The sequence below is a fragment of the Typopeltis vanoorti genome, chromosome 21 (genome assembly GCF_054136105.1).
Source record: "Typopeltis vanoorti isolate ZY-2024b chromosome 21, IOZ_Tvanoo_1.0, whole genome shotgun sequence".
Taxonomy (NCBI): domain Eukaryota; kingdom Metazoa; phylum Arthropoda; class Arachnida; order Uropygi; family Thelyphonidae; genus Typopeltis; species Typopeltis vanoorti.
In genome coordinates, this window is record NC_143569.1 from 10,760,383 (window position 1) to 10,773,937 (window position 13,555).

The 13,555-nt window shown below is 36.5% G+C and overlaps 1 protein-coding gene across 1 annotated transcript in view; it reads left to right on the plus strand.

Annotated features, from left to right (window-relative positions):
* Nucleotides 1–13,555, plus strand: part of LOC150094616 (protein eyes shut-like) — a 198,797-nt gene that overhangs the window by 165,810 nt on the left and 19,432 nt on the right. Inside the window, exon 10 of the mRNA XM_090411605.1 lies at nt 6,311–6,550. Coding sequence (XP_090267731.1) covers nt 6,311–6,550 — 240 coding nt within the window. The remainder of the gene's footprint in view (nt 1–6,310; nt 6,551–13,555) is intronic.

Consider the following 13,555-nt stretch of genomic DNA (forward strand, 5'->3'; position numbering starts at 1 on the left):
AAGGTGTGCTCCTGCTGCATGCCCCGACAGTTGTCAGAGGAGCACGTGGCAACATGCATGGAGATGTGTCTGGAAAATCTATTGCTATACATTGACAACAGCGAGGATTTTCTTGCTCACCTAATCACAGGAGATGAAACATGGGTTTGTTACTTTACCGTAAAGAGCAAACAAGATTCAATTACTTGGAAATATCCGCAATCTCCTGTATATAAAATATTCAAAACTGTTCCTGATGTCTGAAATGTTATAGCCACAATGTTCTGGAATTGCCAAGTCGTTCTGATGGTAGACTTCTTGCCAAAGGGAGGAACAATCACTTTACTGTGCAATGTTCGACAACGTGAAAGCCATTCTTTGATGCAAACAATCAGGAATACTGACAAGCAGCATGAATTTGGGGCATGACAATGCTACTCCACTCACACCACTCTTGAGTGGTTGCACTATAATCATTGGGAAACTCTGTCACATCCTTCTAAAGCTCAAACTTAGCACCTTCAGATTTCCGTTTGTTCAGCTCCTCACGAAACATCTTTTTGGAAGGCATTTCACTACGGATGAGGAAGTTCATTAGTGGTGCAATGTTGGTTACTGGGTGTGGAATGGACTTGTTCAGTACTTGTATTGATAAACTTATCTGTCATTGGGACAAGTGCATTAATAAATTTGGAGATTTTGTGGAGAAGTATTGTATGTTCACTTATTTCTTAGGGTATAATATCAACTTCCTATTATTAAACATTCTAGAGAAAAAAAAAGAATGTTTTTCTTTATCTTGGAAATCAATCATAATTCCTTATATATCCTTTCCTCAAAGAAGTCTTCATATGGCTCACCATAACCTAGGTGATCACTTCATGATTCTCACTAACTGGAGGTAAGTATGAAAACCCCAATCATAATCACATCTTCTGATAAAATAATCAGATCAAAAACTCTTGATCGTCATGTGCTCCCCACTCCCAACAAGTGTGACACCTTTTGACTACTTGTATATGGAAATATGGCTTCTGCATTACTTCAACCTTGATATCACCTCTGGGTCTGGCTCACACTGATGAGACCTCAATAAAGGTCGAAAGTGGTCTCGGTAGTGGCCCTTCCCATAATGCATATCATTATACATGTCTGTAAGGATATGTGCATTGTATTATGGGATACTAATGCAATTGATGTGAAGTCATTAGCCTCTATATACAAGTAGCCCTGTTGTGAAGTTACTTCATGCCAAACTTTTTTTGCTTAAACTTGGATAAAGGATGAAACCAAGAATATAATTCCTTGTCATCTTTAATATATAGTATAACCAAGTGAAAAAACCTTTCAGCATCTTTCTCTAATCCCCAGTATTTTAGTAATAAGGTGTGACACTTTTTGACTTCTTCATTACTTCAACCTTGGTATCATTTTGGGTCTGGCTCCCACTGATGAGACCTCAATAAAGGTCAAAACCAGTATGGTTGTGACCTTTCCCATAATGCATAGCATTATACATGTCTGTAAGGATGAGTGCTTTGCATTATGGGATACTAAGGCGATTGGTGTGAAGTTATTAGTCTCTATATACAAGTAGCCCTGTTGTGAAGTTACTTCATGTGCAAACTTTGTTTGCTTACACTTGGATAAAGGATGAAACCAAGAATATAATTTTTTGGCATCTTTAAATATAGTATAACCAAGTGAAAAAAACTTTCAACACACCTTTCCTTGTTCACTAATCGACATTGCTTATACATTTCTTCATCATCCCCCCCTCCACATTCCCTGGCCTATGGCAGCATCTGGCTAAATATCTTTTTCTTTCTTTCAACTTCCACCTCACGCCATACTGACTCAAATTCATTGCCACTATTTACATCTCAAATCTTGATTTTCAGCAGACATATCACACCTTCTTGTTCCTTCTCTCCTCACGAAAACATCATACCTCTCCATTTCTATTCCCGTCAGGATATCATCCTTATCTAACTATGTTTCACTTGTTCCAACAATTTTTGGACAAATAAACTCAATCAGGGAAACCATTTCATCTCCCATATTTCTGATGCTTCTGGAATTTGTAAATAAACATAGCAATTTATTTTTAGTTCTATAACCAATCCTGTCTAAGCCACTTGTAAGTTGTAATTTCTCCACACTTAACTATTCTTAATTGCCTTTATCACCATGTACCTTATGTATGTCAATCGACCAACCTTTGCCGGCAAAGGTTGGTCGATTGGTAGAGCCTCTGCTACTAATGGGTCAGTTAAGTAAGTTTGAGCACGGTTAGTAGCTGGAAGGGGACCAATTGTTCGATGCTGTTGGCACACTCTTCCTCGATGAGTCTTTGAACTCCCTGGAGGTGTCAAATAATAATAATAATAATAATAATGTCTTGAGACTAACCTACACCCCTGTACATCCCATTCCCATACCAACAATCCAATACACACATTCACTACTGCTTCCAATATTCACTGTCCTTATACCATGTCTCCCTGTCCACCCTTACCCCTCCTGTTTTCCTGTCCATCTTGCACTCTCATTTTATCATTGTCACTCACAGTACTACTATTCTCATTTACAATCACTTCAGTTTCACCAGTTTCTCTCTTCTGATTCACTTCTTACTTCCTCTGCTCTCTTGCTCATGTCACTCCTTCCTCCTTACAACAATTATAGTCTCTCTAACTGACTCACACTGAATCCATTAAGATGCAACAGTCACTTTTGTACAATTTCAAACTCCACCCCTTTCTCCCCACACAGCTCTGCTAAAATACCATTCATGATCCATACTGTTTGTCTCAATTCACCATTATCATACTTAGGCAACACACAGGCCATTCTTCCAACCATGCTATTATCTTTCATGCTCTTCAGCAACCTACTGATATCCATTTTTAAATGTGCTTTATGTCCAATGAAGTAATTTGTTCCAACAACCACCATTAGCTTGCTTGCTCATCTGTTTCTCTTATCTAATGCATCAATTATCCTGCTAATTCTCCCTCCTTATGAAATCTCTCATTTGCTGCACCTCTAATAATGGAATTTCCATACATTGCTATTCTAGAGTCATTCATTACCTCTTTTTCTCTGATTTTCTTTGTCCCAACTTTTTGTACTCAACCATTCTTATCCACCAAGCTACACATATTTTTCATTTCACTCTCATTCTGATCAACTGATTACTTTCAAAAACTTTCAACAAAAAAATAAATAAATAAATAAGTCTTGCATCCTGGCAGTTACACTGTCTGTCAGTCTATCATTCATTTCTTTTGTTTCCTCATTCCAACTTTCCCTTGCTTCCACAATATCACTTGCTTTTGTTCTCCAGCTATATTTTGTTTCACTTTTTTTTTTTTGCTTCCATCCCATGATTCACATGGTCATTTGCCCACAGTTACACTCTTTCATTCCATTCATCAGTTTTGCATTTACTGATAACTCGTAATCCAACATAATATCACACTTTTGACATATCCATAACCTCTCTCATCTCCTGTTCTCTCTCTCTCCACATTCCACACATATACATTTTGCATTCACAGTAACGTACCGATCTCAAAAAGTCCACACTGTTATGTACATTTGTGATTTTCGCACTGCGCCATGAGCCGATCTTGTTCATACCACCATTTTATCATCATTCACCTCAAGCTTCAAAAATGGTAAAAATAAAAATGTTTCAAATATGCAATTCTCCACAATCACTCAGTTACACTACTAAGCTATGAAAAATAAACAAAACTACACCAACATGCAAATCCAAATAGCTACTCTGCTACAAAAAAAAAAGCTCATCTTTTCAATGTCCTTTCACTAAGTGACACTATAATGCTTTTCACAGTTCCGTAGGCCATGTATTATCTTATCCTCTGTTAGATCTTTTCAGTTGTCTCTTTATCTTCTCTAAACTCAGAGGACCATATTCAAGATGTGGTCTTATCAATGCCTTGTACAGATTCCTACAGTTTAATGTTGTCTTCATTATTGCTGAAGTTTGCTATAATGAATTTTCTTTAGAATAGGATTTTATCTGTGAGTTCCAGTTTGGACTTTTTTGGTGTTTTTCTGTAGAATGAGTCAACTTCATTGTCATCCAAAACTCCTAAATCTCATATTTTGTCCTCATACATTGTCCAAAATTATTCATTTATCTCTTATGTAATTAGAGAAGCTCAGTCTCTTTATTTCTTCATGTTTATTCCTTTCTGTAGTATGTATTCCTGAATATGAAGTCCTTGATAATGATTATGGATGTTTATGAATGTCTTTAGGTTGTTGTAAGTGATTTTAATCACCAAATGTGAAACCCTCATCACCCTGCGTCATGGAGGTCTGAAGTAGCTTGAATAAAAAAGTAGGTATGTTGGATTATCTAATCCTTAATCAAACTCTGGCACTAATGCTTATAGGTTGTAGAACCTTTTTAAAAATTATTAAGTTCATAAGCTGTTCCACCATTCTTTGTTAGTTTATATTCACAGCAGTGTACTCTCAAGCCTGTGAAATATTCCTACTTCTCTATATTTGCTTTCCACTACTACTTCTAATTCCCTGTCTTCATGGATCCATCCCATATTTCTGCCCACTGTTGTGTTACAGAGTTATAGATTTTATGACCTCTCATATACCCCCTCCATTCTAAACACTCTGGTCTACTTGATTCAGTATATTTTCCTTTAACTAAACAGTAATCTCTCAAGATGCATATTTCCTTGCTTACTTTAATACAAACTGTCCTTGTAAACAAATCTTTTCACCCATCAAATGCACCCAAAATATCCTCATATCCCAAGCCACTCTTCCTGCACATCCTAGTTATCTCATTCATACAAAATATCCATCTCTTGACTTACCTCTGCTGTACCCAGGTAGCATTCTTCCTTTCACACTTTTCAGCCCGACCAAACATCTTTCTTGAAAGCCCTTTCCACTTAATTCAACATTGTCTTTCCTGGAAAGTGCCTTCAACACATTTTTATGATTCATATTCCAATTCATTAAGTCACCGTATACTACCTTCTTTAATATTCCAGTTTATAAATCCCTGTTGTTCATCTCTAAGAACTCTCTCTTTCATTGTTATTCATCTCGACTATTCTCATGCTTTCCATTCATTCTTCTCATCTCTCTTCCACATCCATCAACCAATCTCTCCTTCAATTTCCTAATGTCATTTTACATGCTCTCCAATTCTACCTTCAAGCAGCTAGCTCACTGTAGGCACAGTCACATTGCTCCCTTTTTCTCTCTGCATTATTACTTATTTCCTCCATTGATTAAGTCAGATTCATTTCTGCATTAAAAAAAAAACACTCATCCACTGTCTCTTCAGAATATCAACATATTAATCACATGGAAACATAATCTCATGTCTCCTCTCACAGATCTATTATAAAAACATGAAATAGCTATTCTACATACCTATCAGGCAATATAATTCTTTGAAATCATATACTGAGATTGTTTTTTGGTGATTCATCAGTCTGATTGTAGCATTTTCTCACTTTTTGAAATTGAACAATTTTTCCCAGAATGCATTTTTGACACTGTTAAAGAGTTAAAATTAGTTCTATACTTTTAGTAAACTATTCACTGCTATTGTGAGACTTTTTACAGTGTGTTAATTTCCATCTCAAATACTGCCCATATGGGAAGAATCTTCCATTGTGAGACTAATTGAAAGAGAACACGCCCCACATCACATCAATCCACCTTATGTAGTAACCATCAATATATCTATTCCATTTTTGTTTGTTTTAATAATCTTTTGCAACCTATCTATTGATGCTCATCAAATATATAATTTGGATTGCAACTCAGGCTTTGGAACCTATTATAGAAATTACCTAAAGTGTTATCTATAATCTATAGATTGTAGATAATCTATTTCATATACTTTTAAAGTACTAATCTCATATAAAAACGCTAGATTAAATTTGGACTGTAAATATCCCAAAATCCTAACTTTCAGACATACACAGTAACAACCTATCTTTACCTTCCCCATTTCACACCAATCCTTCACATATTGTTTTTTGAGAGATACTTCTGTCATGAGGTTTCTTTAATTCACTCAAACACATACATATAAATTGTTTGCAGGCTTGTGCATTATGTTTTTTCCCTCTAATTTATTATGTTTGCATAATAAATAATAAGCTTTATACTAAGCTATAACTGTGTCCAAGTACTGAAGGTGAACTTTTATAGAGTTATACAGATGTTCTCTTAGTAGCTATTTCATTAAACCTCTAGTTTAAAGTCTCATTAAATTTCTTGATAATTAATTATTTAAAAATTTTATTTTTAGGTACTCGTAAACTCCAGAGTATTCAACCAATAAATGCCACTGTATTGGTTCATACTGTTCACCTTGGAAGACATCGACGTTATGGATGGTTAGTGGTGGATTCACAAAACAAGGTTATGGGTTTGGCTCCTGGTCAGCTCACTGCTTTAAATGCTGATTCTGAATTATATATTGGAGGACATCCCTCCTACAATTTTAGCCTTATTTCATTTGAAATTAAGCATTGGCAGGGTTACAAGGGTAAGAAAATTGGTGTAAAATTTTGCAACTACCTTTAGTATGAATGGCCTGTCAAATGCATAGCCTGCATGCATGTGTGTGTGTGTGGCTGGCTGGATTTAGCTGGCCTATAATTGCTTATGGTATAGTCATCATGCTTCACATATTTTTGTTTGTATTGTAATTATTTCATACCTGTTTAAAGTGTAAAAAAATGAGCATTCATAAAATGTTATATCTATTTATAGTCCAACAATTTTTTTTTGTTGTTGTTTTCCTATGTGCTTTTGAAAGTTGGGCTCATTCACGCAAATTTACTCTTATTCTATTTTGAAAAGCTCAATTAAAAAATTGCTAGGCAAAATTTAAAGTTATTATTATTATTATTATTATTATTATTATTATTATTATTATTATTATTACGGGCAACTCCAAGGAGTCCTTAGAACATTTTTTGAAATTGTTCTAAACTCATCGAGGGAGGCCCTAAACATCATGACCATCACAACTATTCGACATTCACACAGTATCTATCATACTTTGCCTTGAACTCATTCACTGTCATAGCACCCACAACAGACTCTGGCCGCTTATTCCACTCATTCACCACTCTAAAAGTAAAAAACCTACTAACACCCTTACTAACCACACTCTTCCCAGCTTCCATGGATGTCCTCTAGTCCTCCCACCACCAGTCCTGTTCTCAAAAATATTATTATTATTATTATTATTATTATTAAACAAGACCTCATGGAGTCAAAGACTCATCTAGGAGGTCCTTCTATCTCACACACATCTCATCATACCGGGTCTTAAACACATTCAAACTCCCTGCAGACACCACACTCTCAGGCAAGGCATTCCAATCATTCACAACTCTGCACGAAAAAAACCTGCCTCTCACTCCCCTACTCACACCCTCTTTATACAGTTTCCAGGGATGACCTCTGGTTCTCCCCTGATCTCCCACTATTCGCTGTAGAACTTCTCCACCATTGATCCTATAGCAACCCCTTACCAACTTGTAGGTCTCTATCATATCTCCCCTCTTCCTTCTCTCCACTAGTCTCTGCAAATTACATCTTTTCAATCTTTCCTCATACTCGACATTCCAGAGGTCAGAAACTACCTTAGTCAGTCGCCTTTGGACCCTTTCCAACATCAATATCCTCTGGATTAATCCTATAGAAACCCTTCAGCAATTTGAATGTCTCAATCATATCTCCCCTTTTCTGCCTATCAACCAAATTTTGCAACCCACAAATCTTCAACCTGTTCTCATAAAGTTCATTCCATAGACCTGCTGTCATCTTGGTCACTCGCTTCTGGATCCTCTCAACCTCCTCCCCATCAAGAAGAAACCTAGGTGACCATATCTGGGCACAGTAGTCAGATAGAGTCTTATCAAGGCTCGATACAGAGGAACAATAACCTGTTTGTCTATGCTCATCAAATTATTCTTCGGTATCCAAATGATTTGATGAGCTGATTTAGACCTGGTCAAGACTTTATGATAGGTGGCAACATGGTCATATTCATTACAGTCAAATTCTCAGATGCTATTACTAGGTCAAGCACTCTTGAACCCCTAGTATATTCCATTACATGCTGTCTCAGGTAGTTATCCCTTAATAACTGCATAAAATCCGATTCCTTCCTCCCATGTGTCCTCTCCCCCTTCCAATCAATGTTACCATAGTTGAAATCCCCCCCCCCCATAATCATTACCCTCCTTTCACTCATTGCATCTATTTATCTGTGCATACTATCTCCACCATCTATTCTATCACATGGTCTATAGCAGCACCCAACTGTATATTTTGTTCCACTAGTCTCAATCTCACACCAAATAGCCTCAAATGAGCTCTTTTCACTACCCTGCAATACAACTTCTATTCTCCTTGGCTGCAGTTCATCAGCTATCATCAATAACACTTCTCCCCCCATTTTATTCTCTCTGTCCCTCCTGAACACACTATACCCTACACATTCTATCCCGCTTACTATATCATCTTCTGTCAGCCATGTTTCACTAATGTCAATAACCTGTGGCCAGGAAGAGCCGACCAAGGCCAAAAATTCTTCCTAATACTCCTGGCATTAGTATACATGAAATGCAGAGGTCCATTTGTCCCATCCCTATCTTGATGCGTTATACTAACTATCCCATTCTGATTTCTTATCCTTCGTACTGGCTCAGGCACATTATATACATTCTTACTGCCTCACTGATGTCTGCATATCCACTCCCCCTCCTTAATAGTTCTAGTTTCCCTGATTTTGCACATCCACTTTCACCAAATCCATTCAAATGCAAGCTATCCATCTTGTACAAATCCTTTCACCCATCAAACTCACTCCACATGTCCACAAACTCCACACCACACCATCTGCATAATCTGCGCATAAAGTCATTTGCGATTATGGACATCCTTCTAAACTCTTCTCTGTCATACCGCAGCAACAGACCCACTATCCTAACTCTTTCACTACCTCTAATAATTCCTTCAAGTCCTCTCTCATATGAAATTTATCTCCTTTCAAATCATTCATTCCCGCCACTATCATTTCTTTCACCCTCTGCTTTTGCGCTCTAATACTCTCACTTACATCCTTAATTTTCACCCCCAGTAAGTACGATTTAGTCAAATTCTCGAGTTGGCTATTAACTGAAATGGAAAAACTCAAATAAGTTTTTTTTTTTTTTTTTTTTTTCTTAAAAGGACCAATTCCTTGGGCTAATTCCAAGATTGACCCAAGTTCCAAAGGAGTGGAAAGAGGGCAAAATTGTTCTGCTTCATAAAGGGAGTGATATTACTAAGGCTTCTAATTATAGGCCAATCTGCTTATCTGGAGTTGTGTGCAGAGTTTTGGGAAGGTAATGAGGGCCAGGATTCTCTTTGATGGATAGCATGGATTTGCTAAAGGAAGATTGTGTTTTATCAATCAGCTTACTTTTTATAACAAGGTGACAAATATCTTGGATAAGGGGGAGGGGGGGGGAGCAATAACTCGATGCAATATAACTTTCACCCCTGATTTTACTTTATGAAAAAAGAAATTAAAAAGTTTCGCATATACCTCGCACATGAAAAAAAGTTGAAACGTGTTTACGTTGGGGTGATAGTAACTCGCTTTCTCGGTAAACAACACACCGTCCCTAACAGCCACTATACTGCAGACACAAAACTTTGTTGAAAAGCAAGTAGTTTTATTTTATCACTGAATAATGTACAGAGGCATTTACAGTTTGTGTAATATATTTCTCAAGAAATAGTGCAACTAGAGACAACTGGGATAAAAACGGCTCTAACTGATGAATGGCATGTTCCCTCCCGCAGAAACTATGCTGTATAGATTCAAGCAAAACCATATGTTGCACTGGCAAACACAGTATCTAACTAAAAACTATTATCCAATTTTTCAATTACATGAAATAATTGTTTGTTTGATTGCATTTGAAATTTTCAATGTCATTAAGACAAATCACAAAGGCTAACTTCAAATAAAATTCTACAACAAATTGAAACATGCCATTAATGTGTACGTAAGTCCACCTGCCAGCTCGGCATGGAAGCAGCAATAAAATTCAACCAAAGAATTGAAACTTTGTTGTGTGAGTTGAACTCACCTGTGTAACGTGGAAGCAGTACACAAACGGTAATGAGAAGTTCTGTTGGAACAATTAACGGGCAAAACATTACCCCGCTGTGAACGTGCTAAAAGTAAGAAATATATAGTGAATGTTGTTATGGCAGTTTCAAATATTATGGAATTTGGTTGAAGAGAATTAGCATTTCAACTCAACAATTGTCAGCTTGCCTTTGTCCTTGGGTCATGCAATCTTTTGTTAATACCTCACCAATCATATGCATGTCTTATGACTATATCATAGCTGTTCTATCTCTACTAGCCTACCATTGCTGCCTGTTTTGCACTCTACTTTCACTTCTCATTAGTCATTCACAAAGGATTGGTCATTATGTATCTCAAGTCTTGTAAATTACTGGTAATTTTTGCTTGAAATAATGGGAAAGAAGATGACTTTGATGATGCACCCAAGGAAATCATTCTCGAGGCTGGAAGTAGCCATAGCAAATAGGAGATTCTTGGTAAGTCACACCCATTTTCAGTTTTTTCTTGAAAACATTAGTTTCCGAAAATCCCAGCATTTATCTTGCACCATGATTTGTTAGCTTTAATTTTGAGGGAAAAAAAAAAAAAAAGGTGCGAGTTATATTCGAGTAAAATATGATAATTAGATTTTGCAAAGGCCTTCAATAGATTGCCACATGAGCTAGTAATTAAACTGGAACAGATGAAATTGGATGGTAGATTAATGCACTGGATTGGAGATTGGCTGTCTGATAGGTATCAGCAGATTGTGATATTTCAGATGAGTGAAGTCCTTAGTGGTGTGCCCAAGGGATCTGTTTTGGGGCCATTGCTGCTTAATTTTTATGCAAATAAATTGGAAGGGCTTAAATAGTGATATACAGTCATATGTTGATGATGCAAAGTTGGGGAAAGTATGAAAAATAGAGCAGATGTTTTAGCCCTGCTAGAGGACTTGAATAGACTGTCTAAATGGTCAAATGTGTAGGGATGTCAGTTTAATGTAGCAAAGTATTTTTTAAAGTTTTAAAATTTGGAAAGCAAAGATGGGATGCAGAGTACAGGACTGGTTGGGATATCTTAGAGGAGGTGGAGGGGATGAAAGATCTGGGGGTGATGGTGGATCAGGATTTGAAATTTTAGAGACATTTTGCAAAAATATTGAGACCATTGCAGCAGATTATGGCAGTGATGTGGAGAACACTAACATGTAGAAGTAAAGATATTATGATTCCATTGTACAAGGCTTTGATCAGACCACACAGATTTGGTTACCTGGTTTTCAAAAAGATGATGAGTTGTTGGAGAGGGTTCAGAGATGTTGGTTTCAGATCTCTGGAATATGGACTATGAGGACAGATTGAGAAAATGCAACTTGCAGAGCCTAGTGGATAGAAAGAGGAGGTGGGACATGATTGAGACATATAAATTGGTAAGAGATAATTACCAGATTAATGTGGAGTAGATTTTTCACAGAATGTCTGAAGACAGGAAGGAGAACAAGAGGCCATGTATGGAAGCTATATAAGTAGGATGTGACAAGGGAGGAGTAGATTTTTTGCATGGATGGAGAGTGTTGAGTGGTTGGAATGTATTACTTGAAAGTGTATTGAGTGCAGAGACAGCGAATGCATTTAAGTCAGAGTATGATTAGCTGTGTATGTGAGGGCGGGACCACCTAAGATGAGTTTCGTAACTCCATGGGTGTATGATGATAATAATCTAGAAATCCTGTTCCAAAAATCAAACATAGAACTTTTGCAAGCTTCTTCAGACCTCCAATAAGCATGCCAATGGTCTTACACCAGATGATGAAATTAATCTTCCACCTCAAGACAATGACAAACATCCATGATGCCCATGGCAAAACTTGAACCTGTGACCTCTAGATTGGAGAGTGGATATGCTAACCAGGTTATCAAATAGAATTAAGAGCAAAGAATATTTTTATTTATTTTTACGTATTTCAGAAACCTCATTCCAGAGATCCAACACTAAACTTCTCCCTCCAAGACATTTCAGACCTCTGATAAGCAGAACAGTAGTCTCACAAAAAATGACAGAATTCATCTCACAGCCTGTTGGTTGGAGAGCGGGTACTTTAACTACTTAACAAATTTTTGCAACATAAATGTTTTTAGGAGAGATGCTTCATAGTACAATCAGTATTGACAGTACTGTTTCATTGAAAGACCTGGATTTGAATCTTGTCTATAGCACACAAAGAACATTTATCAGTTTTTTTTTTTTTAAGTGCATGTGAGATAGCTGATCTTACAAGAAGGTGAAATGGTTTTTCCTCCCTGAAACTTGGGTTTTTCATCCCAAAGTTAGGCAAACTACCAGGAGAACACATTCATTTTCTAGAAATAGTAGACTATGCAAACAGGATTAACTGCTGAACATAAACGGTAATCAGGATTTTCCCATTTTAAGAAGCCATGTTACTTGGCTATGACAAGCCATTGAGCCTAACATGAAAGAGAAGATGAGATGTTTTTTAGTGATCTGTGTGTATGTGAAAAATGTTTCATCAGATGTTCATATTAAAAATAAAAATATTCAACATCTGTCTTTGAAAAACTTTGCAATTATTTTATATATTTAATTAGTTATTCTCGATATTTTAGTAGTCAAATCCAACTACCTTAGTCATTAAGGAATACACAAAATCAAAATATGTTAAAGAAACAAAAAATACATGAAGTATTTTTGTTTCTCATGAAGCAAAATATTACCTGACTAAGAATTAAAAGTAGTACATCTGGCTCATTGTTTTCTGCATTGTATGTATCCCTGTAAAGTACCTCAACAATTCAAAAGCACATCTTGTTGAGGTACTTTAAAGCCTAAGATTGTCATTCCATTATTCTACAATGTATTATCACACCAGTACTATTTACTTGAAAAGATGTTCATGCACTAAGAAGGTATGACTGCTGAATTCCAACCTGCTTTATGTCACTTTTCAGTTGCACATGAGGATAGCCCTGTTTGTCTTTTCTGTAATGTGTAACATCTGTAATATGCAAGTAGACCTCCAAAACACAATTTGGAATCCTACTACTCACCAACATTTACAACGGCTTATTCATACTGCAGACATACATAGAGGTCTATTATTTGAAGTCTTAGTCTTCTCACTTCTTTCACAAAGTGATAAAACTTAATCCTCTTTGCACTGCTCTGGAGCTTGCCTCAGTGCAGATTTCTTGTTAAACAAGTATCCTAAGACTGCTATTAACTGAGGGAAGCATGCTTTTAAAATAACACACAATGGTATGTCTCCGAGTCCATTACTTTATTAATATTCAGTTTACTTAATTCAATCCACATACACCTCTCACTAGTGACCCATCACCAGTATCTCATTTGTCATTTTCACTATATATATATATATATATATATATA